Source organism: Rhinichthys klamathensis, unplaced genomic scaffold (assembly GCF_029890125.1).
Source record: "Rhinichthys klamathensis goyatoka isolate OS25496 unplaced genomic scaffold, OSU_Roscu_1.1 h1tg000487l_1, whole genome shotgun sequence".
NCBI lineage: Eukaryota > Metazoa > Chordata > Actinopteri > Cypriniformes > Leuciscidae > Rhinichthys > Rhinichthys klamathensis.
In genome coordinates, this window is record NW_026606974.1 from 2,601,795 (window position 1) to 2,627,867 (window position 26,073).

The window sequence follows — 26,073 nt, forward strand, 5'->3', positions numbered from 1 at the left end:
TTCATAGCTTCGAGAACTATGGAAAGGTCCCAAATCGGCACCGAAGGGGAGCGTGGGGGGTTCATCCTTCTAGCTCCCCTGAGGAAGCGGATGACCAAGCAATCTTTGCCCAGTGACTGGCCGCGCCGGGGTTCAACGAACGCTGCGACGGCTGCCACATACACCTTGAGAGTGGACGGGGACCTGCCCTTGTCCAACATCTCTTGGAGAAAAACTAGCAAGGAAGAAACCTCGCATGACCGTGGGTCCAAGTTTCTGTCGGTGCACCATTTAGAGAACACAGACCATTTAGACGCATAGAGCCTTCTAGTAGAAGCTGCTCTAGCCTGCATGATCGTGTTTAACACTCCCTCTGGCAAAGCAACAGGTAGTTGTTGATCACCCACGCCTGTAGCGCCCAGCGCTCTGGGTGGGGATGCCAGATCGTACCGCGAGCTTGGGAGAGGAGATCTGCTCTGACTGGAATGGGCCACGGGGCTGTCTGTGACAGCTGAGTGAGCTCCGGAAACCAAGTCTGACCCTCCCAACACGGGGCTATGAGGAGCACCGAGTGGCGTGTTTCCCTGATTCTCTGAAGCACCTGTGGTAGCAGAGAAACCGGAGGGAATGCATAAAGCGGGCGGCTGGGCCAGGTCTGGGCTAGCGCGTCCTCGCTCTTTGAGAAAAATATTGGGCAGTGGGTGTTCTCTTCTGAGGCGAAGAGGTCCACCTCTGCTCTGCCGAATATTCGCCACAGCTTTTGGACTGTAAGAGTGTGCATGGACCATTCCCCGGGGGGAATGGGGTTCCTGGACAGACTGTCTGGACCGTCGTTCAGATGGCCCGGCACGTGCGTCGCTCTGAGCGAGAGCAGGTGACACTGAGACCAAACTAAGATGCGTTCTGTCAGCCGGAAGAGATTCTTGGATCTGACTCCGCCCTGACGGTTTAGATAGGAGACCACGGCTATATTGTCCGAACGGATCAGCACGTGGTGACCGTGAATGCGCGGAAGAAAACGCGTGAGCGCGTTCTCGACCGCCAGCATCTCCAAACAGTTTATGTGGAAGAGGCTCTCCTGAGCTGACCAGGGGCCGAAGGCCGGTGAGCCCTCGCAGACCGCACTCCAACCCGAGTTGGATGCGTCTGTCGAGATGACTTTTCGGCGAGATAAGGTCCCCATGGAAACGCCCCGCTGAAACCATTCTGCCACAGTCCATGGCTGCAGAGCTGTGATACAGGTCTGCGTTACTTTTATCAGCTGGCGGCCCGTGGTCCACGCACGGTGAGACACACGGCTCTTCAACCAGAGCTGAAGCGGGCGCATGCGCAGTAACCCCACCTGGAGCACCGCGGAGGCTGAGGCCATGTAACCCAACGCCTTCTGACAAGTTTTCAGAGGTGTGAGTCTGTTCATCTGAAAAGATGCGGCGAGACGCTGAACACGGCGCGCGCGCTGTGTTGACAGACGAGCCGTCATCGTGATGTCGTGCCTCTATACCCAAGAAGGAGATAGTCTGACTGGGTTGTAGTGCGCTCTTTGTCCAGTTGACAGAGAGGCCCAAAGCTTTCAGATGGTCGAGGAGAACTGTACGATGAGACAGTAGCTCTCTCTGTGATTGTGCCAAAATCACCCAGTCGTCCAAATAGTTCAGTATTCACAGCCCCTGACTCCGCAGGGGGGAGAGCGCCGCATCCATGCACTTCGTGAACGTACGGGGTGCTAGGGATAGGCCGAACGGAAGGACGGTGTATTGATAAACCTGGCCTTCGAAGGCGAAACGTAAGAATGGCCTGTGAGGGAGATTTATCTGAATCTGAAAGTAAGCATCTTTCAGATCTAGTGAAATGAACTAGTCCCCCTGGCGCACATGCGCGAGGAGTTTTCTGATAGTGAGCATTTTGAACGGTCTCTTCATGAGAACTTTGTTCAGAAATCTGAGGTCTAAGATTGGTCTGAGGCCGCCGTCTTTCTTGGGAACCAGAAAATAACGGCCGTAAAACCCCGACTCGCTCATAGACAGAGGAACTCTCTCTATAGCCCTTTTGCACAATAGCTTTGCTATCTCTGAACGGAGCAGCGTCACTGCTTCTGGGTTCACAATAGTTTCTAGCCGCGCTCGAAAACGTGGAGGGCGGCGGTGAAACTGTAAGCGATAGCCTAACTATATTGTGTTTAGCACCCACTGGGAAATTCCCGGAATAGCTTCCCACGCTTTGAAGCGTAACGCTAGAGGGTGAATGGCTACATGGTTCCCGTCGCTGCACATAGCGGGCTGCGTGAGCGCGCTCATAGTGTTTATAACAGCGGGACTTACACTCGGAGAGGAGTTTATGGGCCGTGTCACCGAGTAAGCAGAGAGCCCGTGTGCGCGCTTATGCACTCTGAAACTTGAGCGGGTTGGAACCGCTTTATGAGAGTGGACTCTGTGTGAGACACGGGAGCTGCAGTGCTTTTGTGTATGAGTGAACACAGTGTTGTGGGCACATTTTCTACACAAGAGGCTTTTATGCTCTTTTTGAGATATCTCTGGGTCACCGTGAAAACGGTGTTTGTGCACATGCAGTGCTTTGTGTATGAGTGAACACAGTGTTGTGGGCACATTTTCTACACAAGAGGTTTTTATGCTCTTTTTGAGATATCTCTGGGTCGCCGTGAAAACGGTGTTTGTGCACATGCAAGCGGGAAAAGAGACCGGCTTGTTGATGGCGGTGTACACTGCTGCAGTAGCCGTGTGAACGGGGACTGACAGAGGGGGCGAAACTTTGATGGCGGTTCGGCCATGGCGAGAAATAGACGTCCTTTTCTCAGCTGAGGCTGGTCACGTGAGCGGCCTGCAGCGGGATATATATATATAGCCTGAAATCGGCTGCACTTGTGACGCGCGTCGCGTGCAAGTGCGTGTTAGAAACGTGAGCGCTGCAAGCGGGCACGAGACTATTTTTAGCCTGCAGAGGCTGGACTTGTGATGCGCGCGGCATAAAAATTATCTGCGAGAGCCGGAATCGAACGCGGGTCTCTGGCGCGAAAAGCTTTGTGATACACCACTGAGCCACAGGGGTAATGACACAAGCACAGTAGCGCGAGCAGATAAGAGGGCGTGATAGCAGTAACAGGTTCGGCCTCAGCTGAACTAACACACTATAACCCATTTGTCCAGCTTTATGCTCGGAAATGAGAACGTTTCTCATGAGCGCGGGAGAGCGCGGCCGCTTTCTGTCACGTAAGAGAGCTGGGCGCGAGCTCAGAGCTGCATAAAGATTATCTGCGAGAGCCGGAATCGAACACGGATCTCTGGCGCGAAAAGCTTTGTGTTCCACCACTGAGCCAGGGGTAAAGGCACAAACATAACAGCGCGAGCAGATAAGAGGGCGTGATAGCAGAAACAGGTTCGGCCTCAGCGGAACTGATACACTATAAACGCTTTATGTAGCGGCGTTATATGCAGGCGGGAGAGCGCGGCCGCTTTCTGTAACGTAAGAAAGCTAGCCGAGAGCTCAGAGCTGCAAAAAAAATTATCTGCGAGAGCCGGAATCGAACACGGGTCTCTGGCGCGAAAAGCTTTGTGTTCCACCACTGAGCTAGGGGGAAGACACAGGCTTAATAGCGCGAGCAGATAAGAGGGTGTGATAGCAGGGACTAGTTCGGCCTCGACGGAACTAACGCACTATAAACCCACTTGCCGGTGACGCGTATGCATGGGGCCGGGCTAGCTCTCTTGTAAAGTAAAGAAAGCTAGCCGCGGTTGGCACAGCTGTCAGCGGCTCGTCCCCCATTCAGCGCTCGTAGGCGGTGAGAGGGGGAGGCGGCGTAACGCTTCGAGTCGAGCCCGCAGGGTCGACAACAGAAGCCCATTCGCAGAGGAAACATCCGCCGTCGGCGAGAGAAAGCTCTGCGTGTTCCAGTCCCAGGCAGAGAGCGCAGAAGAAGGCGGGCTCTGGCGCTGAGAGGGACGCGGCATGAGCCGCAGGTGTGCGAGGCATCTTAAAAAAGACGCTCGCTGCTCTTTTGTGAAGGTACACAAACAAAATACAATTGTAAAGGATACGTCGTCGGATGGCGCTAGCTTGCAGGACGGCTGAAGGTGGCGAAGACGGCCGGCTTCCTCAGTCTCCCAGATGCTCGCTAGAAGGTGCCTTTTCAACGACGGCGGCTTCTCTCAGGATCAGCAGATGCGTGTAGCCTCGCTGAAGAGATGAAAATCAGAGTTTACAGCCTAGGACGCCAGTAATATACTCTCTGACCACGCCCGTTTCGGCGGGCTCTGACGTAATGAGAGCATGTCAGACTCTCATTGGCCGAGAGTTCATTCGCGTCTCCTCATAGGCTTAAGCAGTTCTCTGTGAGCGAACCAATGAGCTGCTAGCTAGCCCGCTCATGGTCTGCTGCAGCTGAACTGCGTTGACAATTCAATTCAATTTCTCAGAAAAGATGAATCTTTCCCGTAGCGTAAGCTAGCTTACGCAATACGAGAGAACCTCTCGTAAGAGAACTGGAAGTGTACACGAACACAAACAAGTTACAAAAATGATACGCTGTCATCATATAAAGCACTGATTAAATCAATGCGTACAGTAACTTCCAGTGAACACAGATGCATTCAGATTCCTTTAGCGTTTCTAATTTCCAATACGAGCCAGAGAGGTTCAGAAGTGATGACGATTGAGTGAGCCACCATCAGTGCAGCTGTGTGAGGCATGGCAAGATATTTTAGAAATGGCCAACTCTGTTGAAGATGGAAATGGACCTTTGTGTGTGTGTGTGTGTGTGTGTGTGTGTGAGAGAGAGAGAGTGTTAGGGATGTTCTATAGTGTCATGTCTTCATTTGTTCATGTGTTTGTGGCAGATGTTTTTATTATATATTTGTTACTATTTTTATTACAACCACAACAACTCCTTGAATATAGTAAAAATTTGTGTGTATTCCCATTTTAAGTGTGAACATTTGAAGCAAGCTCTTTGACCACTCAGATGAACACCTGCTTTTTTAAAATTTTGAAATGATCCAAGGAGAGGAGTAGTTGACTCAAAAATTCTGTTATAATTTACTCACACTCATGTTTACTCTGTGGAACACAAAAAATATATACATTTTGATTTTGAAGAATGTTTCAGCTATTTTTTCCATATACATCAAGAGTCATTGGAACACAAAACATTCAAAATGTAGGCCTAAGCCTTTATTCATTATCGTAAATGTATAACCAGACTACATCAAATATGATTATGCAAACCACAAACGCCAACTGACATCAAACCTTATTTGATATTGCCAGTTAGATCTGCACCAAACCATAAAAAACCCCAGCTCGGACCATATTGGTCTTTTCAGCAGGGAAATGGCATAATTATTGATTTTACATCAGTGATCCAGACTGTCTGGACTGATATTTTAGGCTGACATTCATAGTAGTCGAAAGTGGGACTTTTACAGACAGTTCAATAATGTGTAATTAGAGAACGAGGCGACTTTTCTTAGAAATTTTAAAGTGCCTTTTAGACACTGAAATGTAAGATTCCTACAGGTCATTATCCTGTCTAAATGAAAGCCAATGTTTGGGGGCAAATTTGTTTACATTTGAAATCAGATTTTTTTAACTAGATGCTGCGTTTATACACGTCATATTTGAAGTGTACTGTAAGTACTTTGCATTTCTCGATTTTCCAAAAATACCAGGCGTTGCTTTGACAACAGCGGCTCCCTCAAATTAAGCGGCAATCAAGTCGGATTAACGAGAACGAAATGCTGTTACCCTTCTCGTTTGCTCTGTGCTCACTCTGTGCCTGCTTGATACTGTGGAGAGTTGGAATTCTGTGTGTGTGTGTGTGTGTGTGTGTGTGTGTGTTGAGAGGTGGCAGGTTGTTCAGGGCTCACTGACAGCGAAATAGTCCCCTCCCAAACCACCTACAGACCCTTTTGCCAATGAATGGATAAAGCATGAATCATACTTACAGAGAACATTTTCTCCTTTCTGTTTTCTTGAAGCTTTAAAAATAGCCTAAATTGATCTGTGAATCATCCGACTATGCTTGACTGAGTGTTTTTTCCTGACCAGTGTGGTGTAATGGGGCAATTGCTGAGACATTACACAGTTGGCATTGCTCTGCATGTGGCGAGAGGATGGCGTCATAAAGCCACAGGAGGCTATACAGACCAATGACCCTCTGCGAGATACTTGTGTGAGCATGTGGCAGAAAATATTTTTGACTGTTTTTTTGGTTGTGTACAAAATCTTTCTCTGGTACACATAAATGCTGGCCTTAAATGAGAAGTCTGGGTTTCTCCAATAATTTAGTCTTTAAACACCATCCCAGCAAGCTTGCATTCACTCCATCCAATCTACAACCAATGATTTTGATCTTTTTTTAATAATCCACATTTTTTTCACTTGGATATATGTCACAGTACAGAACAAATGATCCGCTACATCCGTTACATTGGGACTTTAAGAGATTGAGGAGTCTGCTGCAGTGGCAGTAAGTTTTAATAGACCGAAATACTACCTAATGTATATGCACAGAGGTGGTGGAAAAAAACTCCAGATTAAATCAGCCTAAAGCCCACTTTTATCATACAAATTTCTATGTAATGTGTATATTTCTATGTTAACATGACTGAAAATCCTACGTCTTCACGTGATACGAATTTGCAAGTCAGCGTTCAACAAACTTTGGAGCACAGTGAAATTTGCTCGAGCTTGTGTTTCCTGTCTCCTGCATTCGCATGCATATGAATGAAAGTCAATGGGATGAGTGTTGTACGACTGTCCCTTGAGATTTTGGTTTTCCTGCTTGTCTTAGCAGTCTGTTGGCTTGTTTTAGAGGCACTTTACAGTTGGTCTGGCAGGGAAACCAGCTGCAGTCTTGACTATTTCATCCATTGTTTAAGGCTGTTTATTAGTTGTCTGGAACTGATTTTAATAATGAGTTATCAGGGTCTGGAGCCAAAATTGGTATTAGTCCAAACCAAAACAGGGTATGCAAACAGACCCATATGGCCTTCCGCTTGTCCTGCTCTCATGTTAGTAGAGTCTTCTTTCCTACAAGAAGGAAGTTCCTACCACTTATCATTAGGAAAGGGAGAGAAAAATTGACAAACTGAGTAAGAGAGAGGCTGATGAGAGAGTTTGGTAACTTATGACTTATACCACACTGAATCTCCATTAGAATTTTCCCAGCGCCTCTTTACATTCACGTCACATCACAGCATGAGTTCACATTCTGTGATAAACTAAGCTGCACTAACATTCTACTTGGGTGAACTTGACATTAGTGGTTATAAATGTAATGCAGCGTTTGAGTGTGACAGGCAGCTGCACAGGTGAAAATTACAGCTTGATCGGAAGGTGTGAATTTATGAGAGCTAAATAATTCAAAGTGCAGGTCTGTTGTGCCCTGAAATGCAGCTCACCAGTCCTGCACAGATTATCTAAAAAAAATCTTGAAAAGGGAAATAAAAAGTTCTATTCTTTTCCATTTTTTTCCCACTGCAAAATAATCATATTCTTTGTTAGTTTGTCTTGTTTTCCATTTTAAAATATATAAACATCCTTAAACTAAGATACATTACTTAAACAAAACTGACTGCTTTTTAAAAAAATTTGAAAGAAGTCGCTTATGCCCAAGGCAGCATTTATTTGAACAAAATACAGTAAGAACAGCAATAATGTGAAATATTATTACAATTATATATATATATATATATATATGTATATATATATTTATTATTATTATTTTATTCCTGTGATGACAAAGCTGTATTTTCAGCTTCATTACTCCAGGCTTCAGTGTCACATGATCCTTCAGAAATATTTTCAGTTTGCTGATTTGTTGCTCAATCAATTTTGAAGTGCTGCTGAATATTTTTGTGGAAAGTGTAATACGTTTTTGTTTCAGGATTCTTTGATGAATAGAATGTTCAAAAGAACAAAGAGCATTTGAAATAGAAGTATTTTTGTAACATTATAAATGTTTTGACTGTCAGTTTTGATCAGTTTAATGCATCCTTGCTGAATTAAAATATTAGTTTCTTTCAATAATAAAAAAAACAACAACAACTAACTGACCCCAAAATTTTTAACCATTTTGTATAATAAAAGTAGGCATACGTGACACAATTTTGTGTAAATATATATATAAAATAAATAAGGAAAATATAACGGAATAATATTTTTTTGCTCCTTGAAGACAAGGTTCGACCAGCAGGTCATAGTAGACAGGAGACATTAGTCTTATACCTGTAGTTTTGTGAAGGTTTCATTCTTGTTTAATGTCACTCTCAAGTCACTGCGGGGTTCAGGAAGCTGACAGATCTAGCCATAAATGATTTCTAACAGTCAGAAAGAGAACAGACTTCAGAGATCTCCTGAGGCTGAAGCAGGAGGCAGATTACAAAGACATGAGCCTATTTTGTTAGTGTGCAGATCAGTCAGGTGCTGTGCTCACACACTGTTTATCAGTCTTCTCTTTCTTGCCCACTTTTCATGAGTGCCTTGATACCATAACATATAAGAGATATCAAAGACAACGTATGAAAATATAATGTTTTGTTTTTCCTCTTCCAGGTACAAGGGCTTCATAAAAGACTGCCCGAGTGGTCAGCTTGATGCTGCAGGTTTCCAGAAGATCTACAAACAGTTCTTCCCCTTTGGCGACCCCACCAAGTTCGCCTCATTTGTCTTCAATGTTTTTGATGAGAACAAGGTGAAGTGCACATCACTGTTAGGTCTTGCACAACAGATTTTTCTATAGGGTTGGAGACATTCTTTCTTTATCTCTTTTTCTTTCTCTGTCTTTTTCTTATGTCCCGTTCACACATACAGTGATTTTATTGCTGAAGGTCACAGGTTCATTGTTTTTTTCGTTACTAGTACATGTTCCTGCTGATGGATGCCCTAATGAACTACATAACTGAGCAAAGTTATTTAAACAAATCTGATCACAAATTAGATATATTGCCAACAATAAAAAATAATAATAATGATAAATATGTAAATAAAAGAGAAATGTAATTTAAACAGTAGATAAAAAACATTTTCTTGCTGATAAAAATGAACATTCTGGATGGAAAAGCATTTGTGTGCACTTCACAGCAGTAAAGCACCATATTATGAACATAATGAACAATTATTAATGACGTCAGATCACTATGTTGCTGCATGAATGCCTTTTTTTTACAGACTTTCATACACACATAGGAATACATTCACAGTTCCAGCAATGATCAAAAGACTGACATGAGTCGACCATGTGAAGAAGACAAGAAAAATCTAAAAGTGGTTTATGACTGGATGGTGCTTGTGAGAGTAAACCATCTCTCTGCTCAGATGTTAGTGTAATTTTTGGTGTGTTTCTGTGTATGAGCTAGGAAAAAAGATATGTGTTAAGTGTGAGATAGGTGTACGTTTATGTAAAAATTAAACTGGTGCTCTGTTTCAAAACCTAGTGCATCATAGAAGCTCTCGACACGAATGCTGCCCCAAAATGTAGGCAACTTTAACGCTGCTTTCTAGATACCCGATTTTAAACTAATTCTGCAAATGAAATAAGAGAAATGTTTTTTATAAACATACTCATAATTAATGTATTAATATATAAATATTGTTTAAAATATTGAATACTATAATAAAATCATAATTAATTAATAATTTGAATTATTATTATTAATATTAAATAATAATATAATATAAAATTAATATTTAAAGGAGCTGTATGTAAGATTGTGGCCAAAACTGGTACTGCAATCACTTTCAAATTACTGTAGAGCGGTGTATCCCCTCCCCCTCCCCCCTGACTCGAGGTTGCCAGATAGGCTGCAGGATCCAGCAGGAACGTAGGCTGCTACAAGGAGCTTTCAACTAGAGCAGAGCTGGCAACCCGGATGCCGAAACACTACTGACATCGTGATTGGTAGACAGGTGGAGGGTGGGGCTTCAGACCAAAACACAAGATGACAACATCAACATCAGTTGAGGGCTGCAACTTCACTTTTTAAATGACAATATCGTGGCCGTACGACTGTTGTCAGTGATATAAGAATTTGAAATGAACATGATTCCTTAATGTCTAGAGACACATCAGGGCCATTTTATGATTAATTGAAATACATTTCTTACATACAGCTCCTTTAAATGTTTTGCTTATTTTTATGTGTATAATTATAGGTTTCACATCATTCCTGTTGCCTCACTATTGCAATAATCAGTTGCAATAATGCTCTAATGCAGAGCAGTATTTGCAGTGGATGTCTATGTAGAGTGTTCTACATCAGTCACTTATTAGGTTCCTTGACTGTTATATGCTGTCTAAGTAGGCAGCAGACAGCGAGAGACAACAGGCTTTGCAACAGAGCACGTATGAATATGGATGGGAGGTGAAAGGTTAATTATTCCCACTCTCTTGGGAATTGTGCTTGGTTCCCATTATAAATTATTTATTAAATAGCCTCATTTTGCTATCTGTGCAATCTGTAATGTGATTAGAAGCCAGTTAGCCCAACCAGATAAGAGTCGTCTGGCAGCAAAACCACTTTCAGAGATCACACACACAGTCAAACAAGTCCTTAAAGTTTATTTATAGGTTTTGAAATGTACCGCTGTTGTTAGTGAGACACATTAGCCCTGGCCTTTGCTCTTTTCTAGTAATCTGCACTATTCTGCAATGCATTTCACCTCAGGTTCACTTTTCAGCCACCGGCTCATTGTCAGTGTTGTGGAGATGGCTTCAGTCTGAGCTTGTTAAGAGTTCCAGTAATGTCTTACAGAACAGACTCGGTAGTCTGACTGTAGAACAGAGGTCAAAGAGGCAAAACCCAGACATCACAATTTTTGCTTTCTGCAAATTAGTGCTCCAACAGTTTGACAACAGCTTGAGTTTTGTATTTTGAGTGTGTGTTTCTACAAGTTACCAATCTTATTCTATGATATTACATTTACGTTATCCTTTTTAAAATGTTATTATGTTACAGCTGTACGATGTAAAAATGTAGAAATAGAAAATAATTCATGTCTATTTGTTTAACTTATCAGCTTGACATGATAAATACTTCTGAAGTAGCAGCTCTCTTGTCCCAATTATTTAATTGCTTACACTATCATTCAAAAGTTTGGGTAAGAATGTTTTTTAAGTAATTATTATTACTTTTATTCTGCAAGGATGGATTACATTTATTAAAAGTGACTGTAAAGATGTTGATAATGTAGATTTCTCTTTCAAATTTTATAACTTTCTATTCATCAAAGAATCCTGAAAAATGTATCATGGTTTCCACAAAAATATTAAACAGCACAATTGTTTTTAACATTGATAAGAATCAGGATCTGATCTATAATCTGAGGAAAGCTAACTCCCCCCAATCCACTTTATATCAATGAAAGATAAAACACAGGGAAAAATATAAGACAATTTCACACTTTTGAGAGCCCTCCAAAACAAATCATGCCCTGGTCAAATATCTCAAATAAATTACTATAAGTATTTGTGATGTTTGCAAATTGTGTAGTTTCAGCCTTTACCAGCAGGGGCTGATGGGGCCACAATGATGAGCCAAACCTCAACACCTTGTATATTGCTGGAACAATAAACTTGACTTGATCCCAACTTTGTGCAGTTTCAAGGAAACACTAAACCATTATGACCATATAACATTTCAGGCAGATCATATAAAATGCAAGTCTGTACTACGGATATAAGTAATAATGTTTTATGTTGTGGTATACAACTCAGAGCACAATGAAAGCCATCATTTAAAGTGAGATAAAAGATGGAATAAATGGCTTTCCTCCAAAACGTAGTGCTCGGAATAGTGGAAGCATTGTAGGACATTAACTATTGTTATTGTTCTCCCTGAAAGACTGCATGAGACAATGGAAGCAAATACAGTTCACAAATGGAAGGGGGGCAAGAGAGTCGAGTCACCTAGAGTTTGCCCGAGGCGTATAGGAAATGCAGCAATTATGTTTAATGAGATTCTGTGGTCTGGTGAGACAAAAACTGAACTTTTGGCCCTCAAGGCTGTATTTGACTGAAACTTAACACTGCATGTTAGATTCAGCTCTATAGCAGGGACTGGAAAACTCATAAGGTAGAAGTGAAAAATGTATTGAGGTAATACAGAGGAATTCAGTAAGCTTCATATTCCAGCAGAGAGACAGAACATTAGCCACACTGTAGTGAGTTACATAACATAATGATAGCAATTTCAAAATTAATTTATACTCTATTATTATTATTATATTTTTTACAATTATTTTCTCTTAATTTTCTCTTTTGTGTATTCTCTATTATTGTTTATCTTGGCATACAAAGTTTTCTTTTTAATGTTTAATTCCCAAATAAAAGTAAAGTAAGATGGAGGACGGTTGATGCATGTTATCAAGTTGAAATCTTGTTTATAACTGGTTCTTATTAGATAAGGAATAGTTAAGGCCCCACTATACTTCAAGCAAAATCGAAGAACGAACTGATGTGACGTCATTTCGAACAAAATCAGGCCAAATCGAACTTTGTTTGGAGAAACTGTTTAGTCCGTCGGGGTGAGACGTCTGCCAGTGAAAACATGAACACACTGAGAGCTGCTTTATAGTAGAAAACGAAGTTGTGCTTCTGATGAAATGAGACACTGACACAGTCTGAAATAATATATTGCAAAAATAAATAAACAACTACAAATCGGGTATGTCGCCTGGGAGTGAAAGCTTACCAGTAGAGCAATGCTTTTATTTGACAATTTTATTCATAGGAATTAAATGCTGCCTGTCATTGTTAGTGCCTCTTCAGAGATTTCTTAAGCCCACTAGCTCGATCTGAAGTGAAGATGACAGAACACACAGTGCCTAGGCGTGAATCATAAAAATTCACACAATAAAGTAAGATTTGAACAAGCAAGTTGAGCGTTTTCCCCCCTTGAGGTTTTAAGAATTATTTTGGAAGATTTTAAACCTGTTTACTAAATAACATGAATCTGCATTCATTTACCTCTCTTGCACTAGACTAGATTGGTTTCAATAGACAAATCAGAAAATGTGTCATAACGTATCTGCTGGATATTTGGCAGCAGAATGCATCTTGTAATGGCTAGTGGTGCCAGCCTGTAGCCCCAAGGAAGAGCAGGGGGTGGAATAGGAATAGCAGTCCACTTGCCCATTTTAATCTGCCAATCAACAAAGGCTTCTGGGTAACACTTTACAATAAGGTTCTATACTTTAAAATTAGCTGTGCATTAGATATCATGAACAACCCACAAACAAGCATTTGTTCTTTAATTCTTCATTGTTAGTTAATAATGTATAATCTAATGTTAGTGCACTCAACATTTAGTGTTAAAGTGTATGGTAACAGTTTACAGTAGGTCCTATTAGTTAACTAATGAGCAATACATTTGTTACAATATTTATTCATCTTTGTTAACATTAACAATGAACAGTATTTTTTATTAACTAGTTCATGTTAGCTCAGGTTCATTAAATAATATTAACAGAAACTTTTGATTTTAATAAAGTATTAGTAAATGTTGGAATTAACATTAACTAAGATTAATAAATGCTTTAGAAGTATTGTTAATGGTTTGTTCATGTTAACTAATATAATTAATTTAGGTTAAATGGAACCTTATTGTAAAGTGTTACCAAATGTATTAGTGGCCTATTTTTAGAAATGAATTTCAACAAAGTTTAATAATATCGCATTGTGTTAAGTGTTACTGGGTTTTGGGCACCATGATGACAGGGCAATGAAATAGCCTATCTTTCTTTTTTTCCACAGGATGGACGGATTGAGTTCTCAGAGTTCATTCAGGCCCTGTCTGTGACCTCACGTGGGACCTTGGATGAAAAGCTCCGCTGTAAGCAAGTATTTGATTAATAAAAGCCCATTCAATCGATAATCATTCAACGACAGAAGCAGTGGAATACCTTTGTGAGATGTGTCATAAAACAGGAAGCAGTCTTAAAATACTAAATGAATAAAAATAATAATAATGAATAATGAATAAAAAATCCATGCACTTCATTTCATTAAATAAAATATTAAACCAAGTGGCTTTTCCAAACAAATGATGCTGGAGCTTTTTATTAGAAATTCTTTATCGTATATATATTTTTTACATTAGCCTATATCATATTGTCATGGTTATGTTATGTTTTTATTGTATTTTTGTTTATGTTCCTTTGTTTCCTTTCAGTTTAGTTCCCATTTCCATAGTTACTAAATTCTCCCTGTTTGTTACATAGGTTACTGATTAATCCCACCTGTGTCTTGTTTAGTTCTCTGTGAATAAGTATTCCCTTTTTTGTTCAGACCTCTGTCGGTTCTCGTCATGTTTTAGTGTGGTTAGCATGATTATTCTTTGTGTCATTTAAAGTATCTCATCATGCATCTCTTATCTACCACCACTTGTGACAGAAAAACTGACCCTCAAAATGAGTAAACTTGAAATGGACTGGTACTTACAGAACGGCTGCTCGTTTAAAGCTGCAGTCCGTAGTTTTTTGGGGTTAAAAATTATCCAAAATACATATTTGAGAAAATACATAACCAGCCAGTGTTCAAAACTATCTGCTTGCCTTAGCTCGATTCAAAGCGGTAAGCTTGGAATAATGTTTTTAATTCCAGTGGTACTGGTGGATTTCCGCGGGAGATTCGAGCATGTCTTTGCATCATTACGTCACATCTGTACACATAAAGAAGGAGTCTCGGCTAGTAGGCTACATTGCGTGTGAGGATGTTGGAGGTGGAGATTTAAAGCCTTTTCTCACAGCACTTGATATAATTAAACTTATTAATTTGATGGCGGATCCAGAAAGGTTCAAACGACAATCACCAGTGACAACTAGAGATTCACCCGCTGTAAAATGCAAAACACTTCGTTCGGACTTCGGAGTGGCTACAAGGATACATATCGGAAGGACATTGCATGTAGTCACGCAATGCTTGCTTACGTTGTTAACATTAACAATTTGAGAACAAATTATAATTTGCACGGTTTTGCGTGATATGATAACTTATAAGCGATTGTTAGATTTAATCAGCGCGATTTACTGCAATGTCAGAACCAGAACAAAAGTGGATGTTTCTTACTTGTTCAGATGACATTTTCCGGTGAAAATTCTTATGTTGGTCATACTTCCAAAAAGAATAATCTGTGATTCTGAATGCCAGTATCCACATCGGAGCGGTGACTGACAGCCTCACAGTCTCCTCAAACGTTGTGTTCATCCGTGCTGTGCCGTGTCGAGGGTGTTGAAGTACAACTCACGTAAAGTTGATAATTCCGCGAATGACTGCAATTGCAGATTTTGAACAGAGGTGGCGACAAAGAGGAAAAACGCCAGACTGCAGCTTTAAGGAGTATGTGGACGAGTTCCTGGAACACTATCACGATGCATGCTGGGATGATGAGACTTTGAAACAGCTCTTCTGGAACAGAATGGATGGCATCATCTGGCAGATGCTGCTGTTGAGGGAGGATCATCTTCCTTTCATCGAGTTCATCGATTATGTCTTGTGGGTTGTGGATATTCCCTCACCCTGGGAGTCATTGAGGAAGACACCACCATCAACTCCGACTTTCTAGGACTTTCAACACCTCCAGCAGCCATCTTTCTACCCACTCCATAAAGGACACATAGTCCCAGCAACAGATCTCCCACGATGTTCCCAGATTCCCTTGACTTACCTGCCCCGCTGGTGCCTCTCCTCGGCTACGCCCACGCCGTGCCGCCACGCCAGCTTGTCGGCTCCACCTCAGACTCCATCAACACCAGTGCGACGCTGTGAAGCAGATCCCCTGGCTTCACCTTGGACCTCCAGTCCCATTACTCCACCTCAGCCTGTCAGCCCTTAGTCTCTGCTTCGATTCTACACTCCTTCAGCTGCACCTCAGCCCTCCACCCCTTCGGCTCCACCGGGTTCCTCCTTCCCGCGGTTCCTGTTTAGTCCTCACTCTCTCCAGTGCCACCCCGTTCTGCCAGGCCCTCGCCTCGTTCCCTCAAGCCAGTGGCATTGCCTAGAACTTCTGGGCCTACAATGAACCGTCGCCCTCAAGGCTTTGCAGGGGTCTCGAAGGTCGTTAGCTCCGCCTCTGTTGATCTGCTCCAAAGCTCCTCCCAATAGGTCCGTCATGGCTCTGCATTGGCTTCTCCCTCCTTCATCTCCACCATGGGGTTTTCCACATTAAGCTCTTCCATTTCCATGCCCTTCACCAGTTCCTCGCCCATCTCCAAGAACCCCTCCCTCCCTCCACCCTTGTTAATGGCGCATGGACGTTGCAGTCATGCCATGTTTCATTGAGTCCCCTCACAGACGACTGCTGCACACATATAAAAGTCCAGGCCCAGGACAGAATGAGGCGAGAGAAAAGGAGACGGAAGTATGAGGAGCAACAGAGTTGAGAGACGGGAGAAAAAAAAAATCTTGGTCTGGTTCCCGGACACACTGGCGCTCGGTCCTCAACCAGTCAAGAGACTCACTCGCAGTGCCATGCGATGGTACTGGACGTTCCTCGGTGGACGGCTCGACACTCCTGGTGGCCGGCGATGGCTCCTCCGCTACAGTGGCCCGGGCAGCAAACTCACTCCCCGTTCCCTCGATCTGCTTGCTCCTCCCCATCATGGCAGACGGCAGCAGGCCTGGCCTCCGGAGAATGGCGACAACTTCTCCATCTCCTCACGGACGGCAGCCACCCCACCTAGACCCAGGAGCTCGGCAGTGAGCTCTCCATCGCACCTGTTCTTTAAACGCTCCAGCACCACCACCTCGGGCAGCCACTGACCTCCTCAGCACCTCGATCCCCCTCAGCAGCGAGGGCTCTCTCCGACAGCATCATCGCTCATCCTTTTATGCTCCCATAGTTCCTCCGTGAGACACGACTCTCGGCTCTCGGCCTTGTCCTGTTTGCCACACTAAGTTCTCCCAGTTTTTTGTCTTAACAATATATCTATTGTAAATACAAGGAATGCAAGAAGTGCTGCACGGGGTGTAACTTCTGTATCTCGGTGCTCTTTGGGTGTAGGGATGGTTTCACTCATAAGAAAAAACAATCCAAGGCTCTCGAATATTCGTTTTTAGAAAAATATAAAAAGCCTTTTTATATTTTATATACAAGCAACGGCACACCTACGCATTGCGGCCAATAAGCGTTCATCAGGGTGTGAGTAACAAACACAATCTGAGTTCTTTAAACAGCAATCAATTAGTCACACGATTAGGGTTGGGTACCGAAACTCGGTACCAATAGGGAACCGGTTCCGACGTAAACGGTAGTAACCAGACCGAATAAGAACGACAATTTCGGTGCCTGATTTCGGTGCCTGACTTAATTAGGCACACACGCGCACACACACACACACACACACACACACGCACAGTCTCTTCTGTCTCGCATGCACGCTCTTGCTCGCAAGGTTTGGCTGCATTTCACGTGTAAAATTACGCGTCAGAACGCCCTCTGGGTGTGCCGACAATCTGAATCCATATAGAATCAAGCCAATTCATTGGCTGATGGCGCGGGCGCCGCCTCGACGCACTTACGTCGTCATATTATGTTGGCGCGCGATCTGCTCCTCAGATTTCTTTGCCGAAAAAGGAAGCTGGTCGGCAGCGTAAGGAGCTTGGCAGCGTCTCGTTCCCTATTGAGAGAACATAGGTTACACCAGTAAGCAGAGATGTTCTCTTTCATAGGTTCACTCAACGCTGCGTAGCTAAGAAGCAGTGGATTTGTATAGGCTGCTGTATCACGTGCCGTTTGAACTGACGCGCTACAGCGATCTGTCACATTTCAAAGAGCCAAAACGTTATTTATTGTGTGAATCTCGTAAAAATATTGACAGAATCTGACAGCTGTAGATTTGTTCCATATCAAAAGTAACCTGTCTGTCGGTGTCAGTGTCCTCTTTGTCCGCGATTTTTCTCTGCGTGAGAAAATGCATGTGTGGCGTGCGTGAGAGCGTGTGAAAAGGTCAATTGCGCGAGTCTCACGGTCAATGCGTGAGAGTTGGCAGCTCTGCCTGCTAGTAATCTCTATTAATCTCCAGTATTATTACATTGTTTGATACAATATTGTTTTATTTGATATTATGTAAATGTGAATTTTTATTTTATATTGGTTTTATTATTATTTGTATTTATATTGTTTAAAGATTTAAGTTAATATTGTGTCCAGTTTGGCCCTGTAAATAAAAGGGTATTATTTTTTGATAAAGTGTGTGCGGTTTCGTTTTCTTAAGTACCGTTTCAAGAACCGTTTAGGCACCGGAACCGTTTAAAAAATACCGAGTAGGTACTGGTATCGGATAAAACCCAACCGATACCCAACCCTACACACGATGATCACCTGGTCATGCGGCACATGATAAGCAGAAGAGAGAAAGTTCAAATATTACAAAGAAAATATATCTCACCAATAACATGACTAAACCAAGCAATATATATATATATATAAAATTATATACATATACATACATATAAAAACCTACAAATACATTATCATAAATAACAATATATCAATTGTTTGGGAATAAAGCTCATTCTGATTGTTCAATAGATTCACGGCTAACAAACTTTGTATTGTGAAATGTTTAGCTTGAACAGTATGTTTGTTTGTTTTTTTTCAAATAAATGCCACTTGATTTGATGTTTTATTTCAAATACAGAGACATTAATACATTTTTGAGTGTGGTTTAAGTGTCTGAATACCTTTGTGGCCACACTTTTACACACTGGTTGGGTACTGCCCTCTTTCTCTGTTGACTCTTCACCCCAGGCATTGACCTGTGTTTGCACTCTGCATGAGTCGTAGGATTGTCTCTTTGCAGGACTCTTTGTTGTAGATGAGTGGAATGAAAAAGTGCTCTATGGGTGGGACGTCTCAGAGTCCTGGAGTGAAGAGAAAGCCATAGATGGCGAGATGAAAGAGTCGCTCCTCACTGCTGTAATTGCTATGCAATGATTTGGCTCATACAAAGCATGCCTTCATCACTCAATCCTGCATCCATTATTCATTGCAGTGCTGATAAGCTTACATGTCTGCACTCTGATAACATTGCTCTTTAATTCATAATCAAAACTCAAAAAGTCCAACAAGATGCCCGTTGGTGCTTTTTCAAGGTTTTCTATGTTGAACGAAATGTATTATGGCAAATTTAAACATGACCACTCTCGGTACAGTACACATCATGGTTTTTAATAATTTATTTTTTTTAGCATTAGAGGCACAAATTCTGAAGATTATTATTATACACATTATTTTAGATAACCTCTAAAATAAAATCAACATAGCATGAAAACACCTGTGCTTCACACACACACCAAACATCCTATCAGTGTTGTTTTAGTATTACGTATATACTATTATAGTATTTATTCATATTTTTTATTAACTTTTATTTTTACATTTTCAGTTTTCATTAAAATTTTAGTTAGTACTTTTTATGCTTTGCCATTTTCATTAGTTTTATAAATTTCTATTTAGCTTTCATTTGTTTTAATTCGGTTTTAAGTGATGTAATTTTAGTACTTAAACTTTTAAGTTTAAGCTCATTTAAGTTTTTCATCTAATATAATTTATTTCAGCTTTATTTTTTAAAATAGTTTTAACAATAACATCACTGGCTTCTTAAATTGGTGATTTTTATGTAAAGGTTAAATACCAACCATTTGTTGAAAAAGAAAAAAATGTGGATGAATGTATATTTGTACTATATTTACGAAAAGTGCTATAATATTTCTACACACACTCACCATGATTCTTGTTACACGCTTTAGGGGCCTTCAAGCTCTATGATCTTGATAACGATGGCTTTATCACACGTGATGAAATGCTCAATATCGTGGACGCCATCTATCAGATGGTGGTAAGTCACCATTTATTTCAGCTGTAATTACAATTGGATCATATGGCATTCGTTTAATGAGAAAAACATCTCTCAGATGTCTTATATATTATTTACATTTGTTTTAGGGAAACACAGTGGACCTTCCAGAAGAAGAAAACACGCCAGAAAAGAGGGTGGATCGCATTTTTGCCATGATGGATAAGGTAAGGATATGTTCATTTTAGTTTTGACCGCAATCACACTGATCCAGTTAATAATCCAAACCAAAAATGAATGTTATGCAGGGGACTGTTTATTATATTTAATTTATGGATTTGTTTAAAGAAATTACTTAAGCAGACTAACTGCTTAAAGGGATTGTCCAACCAAAAATAAAGTTATGTCATCATGTGCATCAAAACCTGTATGATTTCTTCCGAGGAACATAAAATATATTGTTGAATAAAATAAAGAATGTTGGTAACTAAACAATTTCGGTTGTAACTGACTTCCATTGGACAAAAAATACAATGAAAGTCAATGGAAACCAAAAGTGTTTGGTTATAAACGTTCTTCAAAATATTTTCTATTGTGTTCAGCAGAAGAAAGAAAGGCATAAAAGTTTGCAATGCCTTGAGGGTGAGTACATGATTACATAATTTTCATTTGTGGGTTGACTATCCCTTTAAGACTAAGGATTTGTATGCAGTCGAACACAACAGTTAGCAATCAATCATCACCAAACCCATCAAGAGAAATCGCTCATTTATAGCTCTGATTCAGTTTACTAACCGCATCCTCATCATTAATCCAGTGCAGGACAGATCAAGGATACAGTAGGGAATAAGAGCTCATTTCTGTGGTAAAGCTAGCGTCACTAACGCTGCCCTCGGGTCTATAAACGCCAGTGTGGCATGCGCTACCGCTATCATTGGAGCCTAGCATAAATGCCAGCTCAAGCCCACTTCAAACCCTGAAAGATGACATCAGGACTTGCTAGGGAATGTTCACAGAGATTGTGTGCTTTCACCATAGCAATCTCAGATCAGAATGAGTACGGTTACTCTCCGGAGTTAGATAATTGCTAATGCTTCTTCAAACAAGTACCACACTGAGCCACATAAGGTGAAAAAAGCGTTTCCATTGCCCACTCTGCTATGAACGTTTCCTCAATGGATCAGCCTGTTAGCACTTGCCCCCTGCTGGGCATGGGAAGCAACTTAAAAGTGTGAGTTTTTTTCTCATGCATAATTTAAAATCCTCATGGCTGTTTTTTTTATCCTCTTGTTTGTAAACAGATACAACCTTCAAGTCTATTCCACATTCTATTAAAACCTCCATGCATCTGCATAAAACCACAAACAGCCTTAAAAAAACACATCTAGTTGTTTGTACTCAACATTTGGGGACAGTTGTGATTCTAAACAATGTTTGTTTGTTTGTTTACCCAGAATGCTGATGGGAAGCTGACCCTACAGGAGTTCCAAGAGGGATCAAAGGCAGATCCCTCGATTGTACAAGCTCTGTCACTCTATGATGGCCTGGTATAGTAGCAGCTTGCCTTAAGGATACAGGTATGCTGTGCTGAATAGAAATGTATTCTACATTCAGGCATCAGTTAAGCCAGTAATTGGTTGAATGACACTATCGTTGTTATTTATGTGTTTCTGGCATCAAGGTCAGCTGTGCGTCCATTTAATGGCCTTATCTTACCTCATGGAATTCATATTGCCACCTCTTTTGTACATAAAAACCTACAAGAACAGCATTGAGGCAGATGTTGTATATCTTTCAGAGTTTAATTTAATTCCTGAATTTAAACTGAATTCGAGTTGAGGTAACAAAAGGCATGCACAATTATAATCGGGAATTAACTAGAATACAAATTCAAATGAAATCAAAATTAAGAAATGTTTTTAATTAATATTATATTTATATCTTTATGCCATACTTAACTCGTACAGAATTATATATTATATTAATTATATTATATTATGTACATTTAGACTTATAATATTGGTTCATTGAATACATAACATAATTTAATTTTGTTATTATTTTATATTTATTAGGATTAAATGGACCTATATAATGATTAGATTCTAAATTAAAAATCTGTGTATTTTGTGGTGCTTTATGCAAAAATTTTAATTGTTTTGACACTATTGAAATTTTAGAAAGAAGAGATATTAAGAAGAATATGCAGTATGTCTTATAAATTGAGAAAAAATTTATATAAATGGAAATAAATCATCAATGATGTAATTATTGATTCTTTATTTGAAATTTCTGTATTGTGGTTAGTTTTTTAGAATTGCAATTAAGTAAATTCCTCTTCCTTTAAAATTCCATTTTGAACATCCTGTTGTTCAATGGGACCAATTCAATTCAAATACCAGCTCATAAACAGACACTGAGCCATTTCTCTAATAAAATTACCCAACCTGGTGTGAGCATTTTTTCATGGTTGTTGCACAGGTACTGCAAAGGAGCCAGTGTGGTACCATCCCACAATGCCATGCAAGGAGATGTGTCTTCTTCATTTGAACTCTCATTCTGGACTCTTAAGACTGAGAATTACAGGAGAGAAGAGTTCATCCTTATCTTCTCACAACAACAATGACAGAAAAGAAGAAACTGTCAATCTGAAACGTGTGTGTGTGTGTGTGTGTGTGTGTGAATGCTATACTGCAGGTTTCCATGGGATTTCCACAATGCTTGTTTTCTGCTGAACAAACACACTGGAGACGGATGGATGGCACTGATTGTTATAGAAAAGCATGCTGACGAACCTAAATTATAGATGTAAATATGTGTAAACATTTCAGATTTTTTAATCATACTTCGCTACGTGGCACTTCATGTATAATTTAAGAAACTGCTAATATTTTATTTATTTCTTGTTTACCTTGAAGTGTATGGATTGCAGTTGTTACAAGCCTCAACATTTTTAAAAGCCTCTTGGAATGAAAGACTTTAATCCTTTTTGCTTTTTCTTTGGAACTATTAATGTGAAAGGGATTCATTTATTATATTTGCGTTATGCAGCTCCCATTGTAAAGACTGTGCTGCTCATCCATTGCTGGCAAAACCCTTTGCGAAGTCCTCAAGCTACTTCCTAAGCAAGGCACTGTAACCAAGCAACATGCTACACTGTTATTCCTGTACAGTTGCACCTCAGAACTGATGTAAGTACCTCTATAATGGAGAAGCAAACAGTCCTGCATCTGCTAGTTTAAACTACACCTCTGTCTTTGTCTTTTCCTGTGTCGTTTCCCTGTCAAACAAAGCCATAGACTTGAACCATGACATTCTCCTCTCAAAGCAAGTAATTCGGTATGTGCTGGGCGGGTTTGAGTGGGACTCATGCTTTTATCAGTCGCTCCCTGGCTGATGATTAAATTTGAGTCACTGCATAATTGCCTCTAATTTTATTTGCTGATGTTTTTAATATCTGATGTTTCCCTTTTGATATTTTTCAACAATGTCTGCTTCCATTTTCATCACTGTATGGTATGTGTAGAATTGCTGTGCTCACAATCGGACAGTATTCCAACGGTGCATAGACCTTGTATTCCATCAGCACAATGGATTCGCTGGCACTCTTTCAAAAGAATTTGCTTTTCCCTGATGTAATTAAGTCTGTCACCCAAAAGTGAAGCGTAAATCAAATTCACCATACAAAACACATAAAATAGAGTCTCTGCATATACCACCAGTCTTAGAGAATCGAATCACAAAAGCATTGCACTTGCTCAATTACTTCTATACTGGTACAGTTATATGACATTTAATACACTGACTTGCATTTCACATATTGTTTTGTTGCAGCCTTATGCTAAGCAGCTTTAAATTACTTTATTTTCACATCAGTCTACACTATAATGACAAAGCAAAAAACAGATTTGTGACAACTTTTCAAATTTATTAAAAAGGAAAAACTAAAATAATGACATTGCATAAGTATTTGCACCCTTAACTTAACTTAGTTGCAGCACCTTTACAGCCTCAAGTATTTTTTAGGTATGATGTGACAAGCTTTGCTCATCTGCATTTGGGGATTTTCTGCCATCATTCTATGCAGATCCTCTCAAGCCCTCTCAGGTTGGATGGGGAACGTCGGTGGACAGCCATTTTCAGGTTTCTCCAGAGATGTTTGATTGGCTTCAAGCCCAGGCTCTGTCCATAAGCCACTCTTGGATTGTCTTAGCTGTGTCCTTAGGGTCATTGTCCATTTGGAAGTTGGACCCTCTGCCCAGTCCGAGGTTCTGAATGCTCTGGACTAGGTTTTCATTAAGGATATACTGTATATTTTGCTGCGTTGAGACTTCCCTTCTACCCTGATGAGTCCCCCAGTCCCTGCCACTAAAAACACCCCCACAGCATGATGCTTCCACCACCACGCTTTATCGTTGGGATAGTATTGGTGCTGGTGATGAGCAGTGCCTGGTTTCATCCAGACATGATACTTGGAACTGAGGTTCATCACAATTTTTTTTTTTTTTTTTTTTTGCAAATTCCAAGTGGGTTTTCATGTGTCTACACTGAGGCGAGGCTTGAGCTTGGCCACTCTGCCATAAAGCCCAGATCGGTAGAGTGTTGCAGTGATGTTTGTCCTTCTGTTAGTTTCTCCAATCTCCATATATGATCATAAATCTCCACCAAAGCGACCATCAGCTTCTTGGTCACCATTCTAACCAAAACCCTTCTCCATCGAATGCTCAGTTTGGCCAGAAGGCCAGCTCTAGGAAGACTCCTTGTTTCAAACTTCTTCCATTAAGAATTATCGAGGTTACATGCTTCTGTGAACCTTCAATGAAAAAGAAGTCTTCGTTTTGTAGTCTTCCCCAGATCTGTGTCTCGTCACAATCCTGTCTCTGAGCTCTACAGGCAGTTCTTTTGACCTCATGGCTTGGTTTTTGCTCAGATATGCATTTTCAGCTGTTAGACTTTTTTCAGAGGTGTGTGCCTTTCCAAATCATGTCCATTTAATTAAATTAATTGAAACATCCTAAAGATGATCCTGCGAAATTGGAATACTCCTGATCTAAATGTAAGCATACTTATGCATTTTTTTCCATTTTTTATTTAATAAATTTGCCAAGTTAACAAATCTTTTTTTGTGTGCTTTAAATTATGGTGTATAGAGTAAAGATTGATGTGAAAAAAAAGTTATTTAAAGCAGTTTAGCATAAGGCAGCAACAAAACAAATGTGAAAATAATGAAGGTATGTGAATACTTTTGCAAGGTACTATTAAAATGGCTTAAAACATGTTTAATCACTAGAGCAATTTAAAAAAAAAAATTATTCTATTGACAACCACACATTTTTACAGAAAGGAAAAATAACTACATTGCGTTTTGTAGAAAAAAAAATTCATCCATCACGTCACACTCACAGAAGGGAACAGACAGATGGTAATGTGAAAACCGGTGTTTGAGCAGAGTGATGGGACAACAGCGAGAACTTCATGCACGTGATCAAGGAACTCTTCTACATAGTCCTCGATCGGCCGACCATCTTGAAAGCAGGTGAGAAGTTAGTTAACTGTGTAACCTGGGCCCAAGAGTGTTTGCCCACTGAAGCTAAGCAGGGCTGAGCCTGGTTAGTACCTGGATGGGAGACCTCCTGAGAAAATCAGGTTGCTGCTGGAAGAGGCGTTAGTGAGGCTAGCAGGGGGCGCTCACCCTGTGGTCTGTGTGGGTCCTAACATCCCAGTGTAGTGACGGGGACACTCAAAAGAGCACCGTCCTTCGGATGAGACGTAAAACCGAGGTCTTGACTGAGTGCAGGTGGGGACCAGAAGGGATGCTGGGAAGTGTAGTGCAGACAGGTTAAAGAGTTGGTGACTGTGACATAACACAGTATAATGGGTTGTATATATAAAATATACAGCTGTTTTTGGGGGGTCCTTGTCATCAAAAAGTGAAAAAAACCTTTAAGATATAGCATCATTTTAATGATGACTGGAGTTTCTTTCCTTTTTGGGATGGATGGCACCACTGTCTTGAAACAATTCATAAACCCACACACAGGTTTAGGTATCAGCAAAGTCTTGTGATGGCTTGTTTTTGCCTCTTGAAAGTTTGTTTCAACAGGCTAGCCCTGTTGTAATTGAGCCCTCATTGTGCATCTATGGCACGTCTTCCATTTCATTATGAGGTTCTCAAGGCCGGTGGCCCAGTCAACGCGCCATCTGGAGTTTCTGAATCAGCAATAACTAGATGGGTTCGCGTTGACTAAAGTAAGACAGACCTCACGCTCAGCTCCCAAGCTTAGTTTC

General features: G+C 40.9%; 1 protein-coding gene across 4 annotated transcripts in view; it reads left to right on the plus strand.

Annotated features, from left to right (window-relative positions):
- The window catches only part of ncs1b (neuronal calcium sensor 1b), a 54,654-nt gene extending 32,252 nt beyond the window's left edge, over positions 1-22,402 (plus strand). For all 4 annotated transcript variants that reach the window (XM_056237474.1, XM_056237472.1, XM_056237475.1 and 1 more), the window contains 6 exons: positions 8,545-8,683; positions 13,742-13,820; positions 19,739-19,827; positions 19,935-20,012; positions 21,240-21,362; positions 22,267-22,402. In XM_056237474.1, coding sequence (XP_056093449.1) covers positions 8,545-8,683; positions 13,742-13,820; positions 19,739-19,827; positions 19,935-20,012; positions 21,240-21,338 — 484 coding nt within the window. In that variant the 3' untranslated portion in view covers positions 21,339-21,362; positions 22,267-22,402. The remainder of the gene's footprint in view (positions 1-8,544; positions 8,684-13,741; positions 13,821-19,738; positions 19,828-19,934; positions 20,013-21,239; positions 21,363-22,266) is intronic.
- The last annotated feature ends 3,671 nt before the right edge of the window (positions 22,403-26,073 follow it).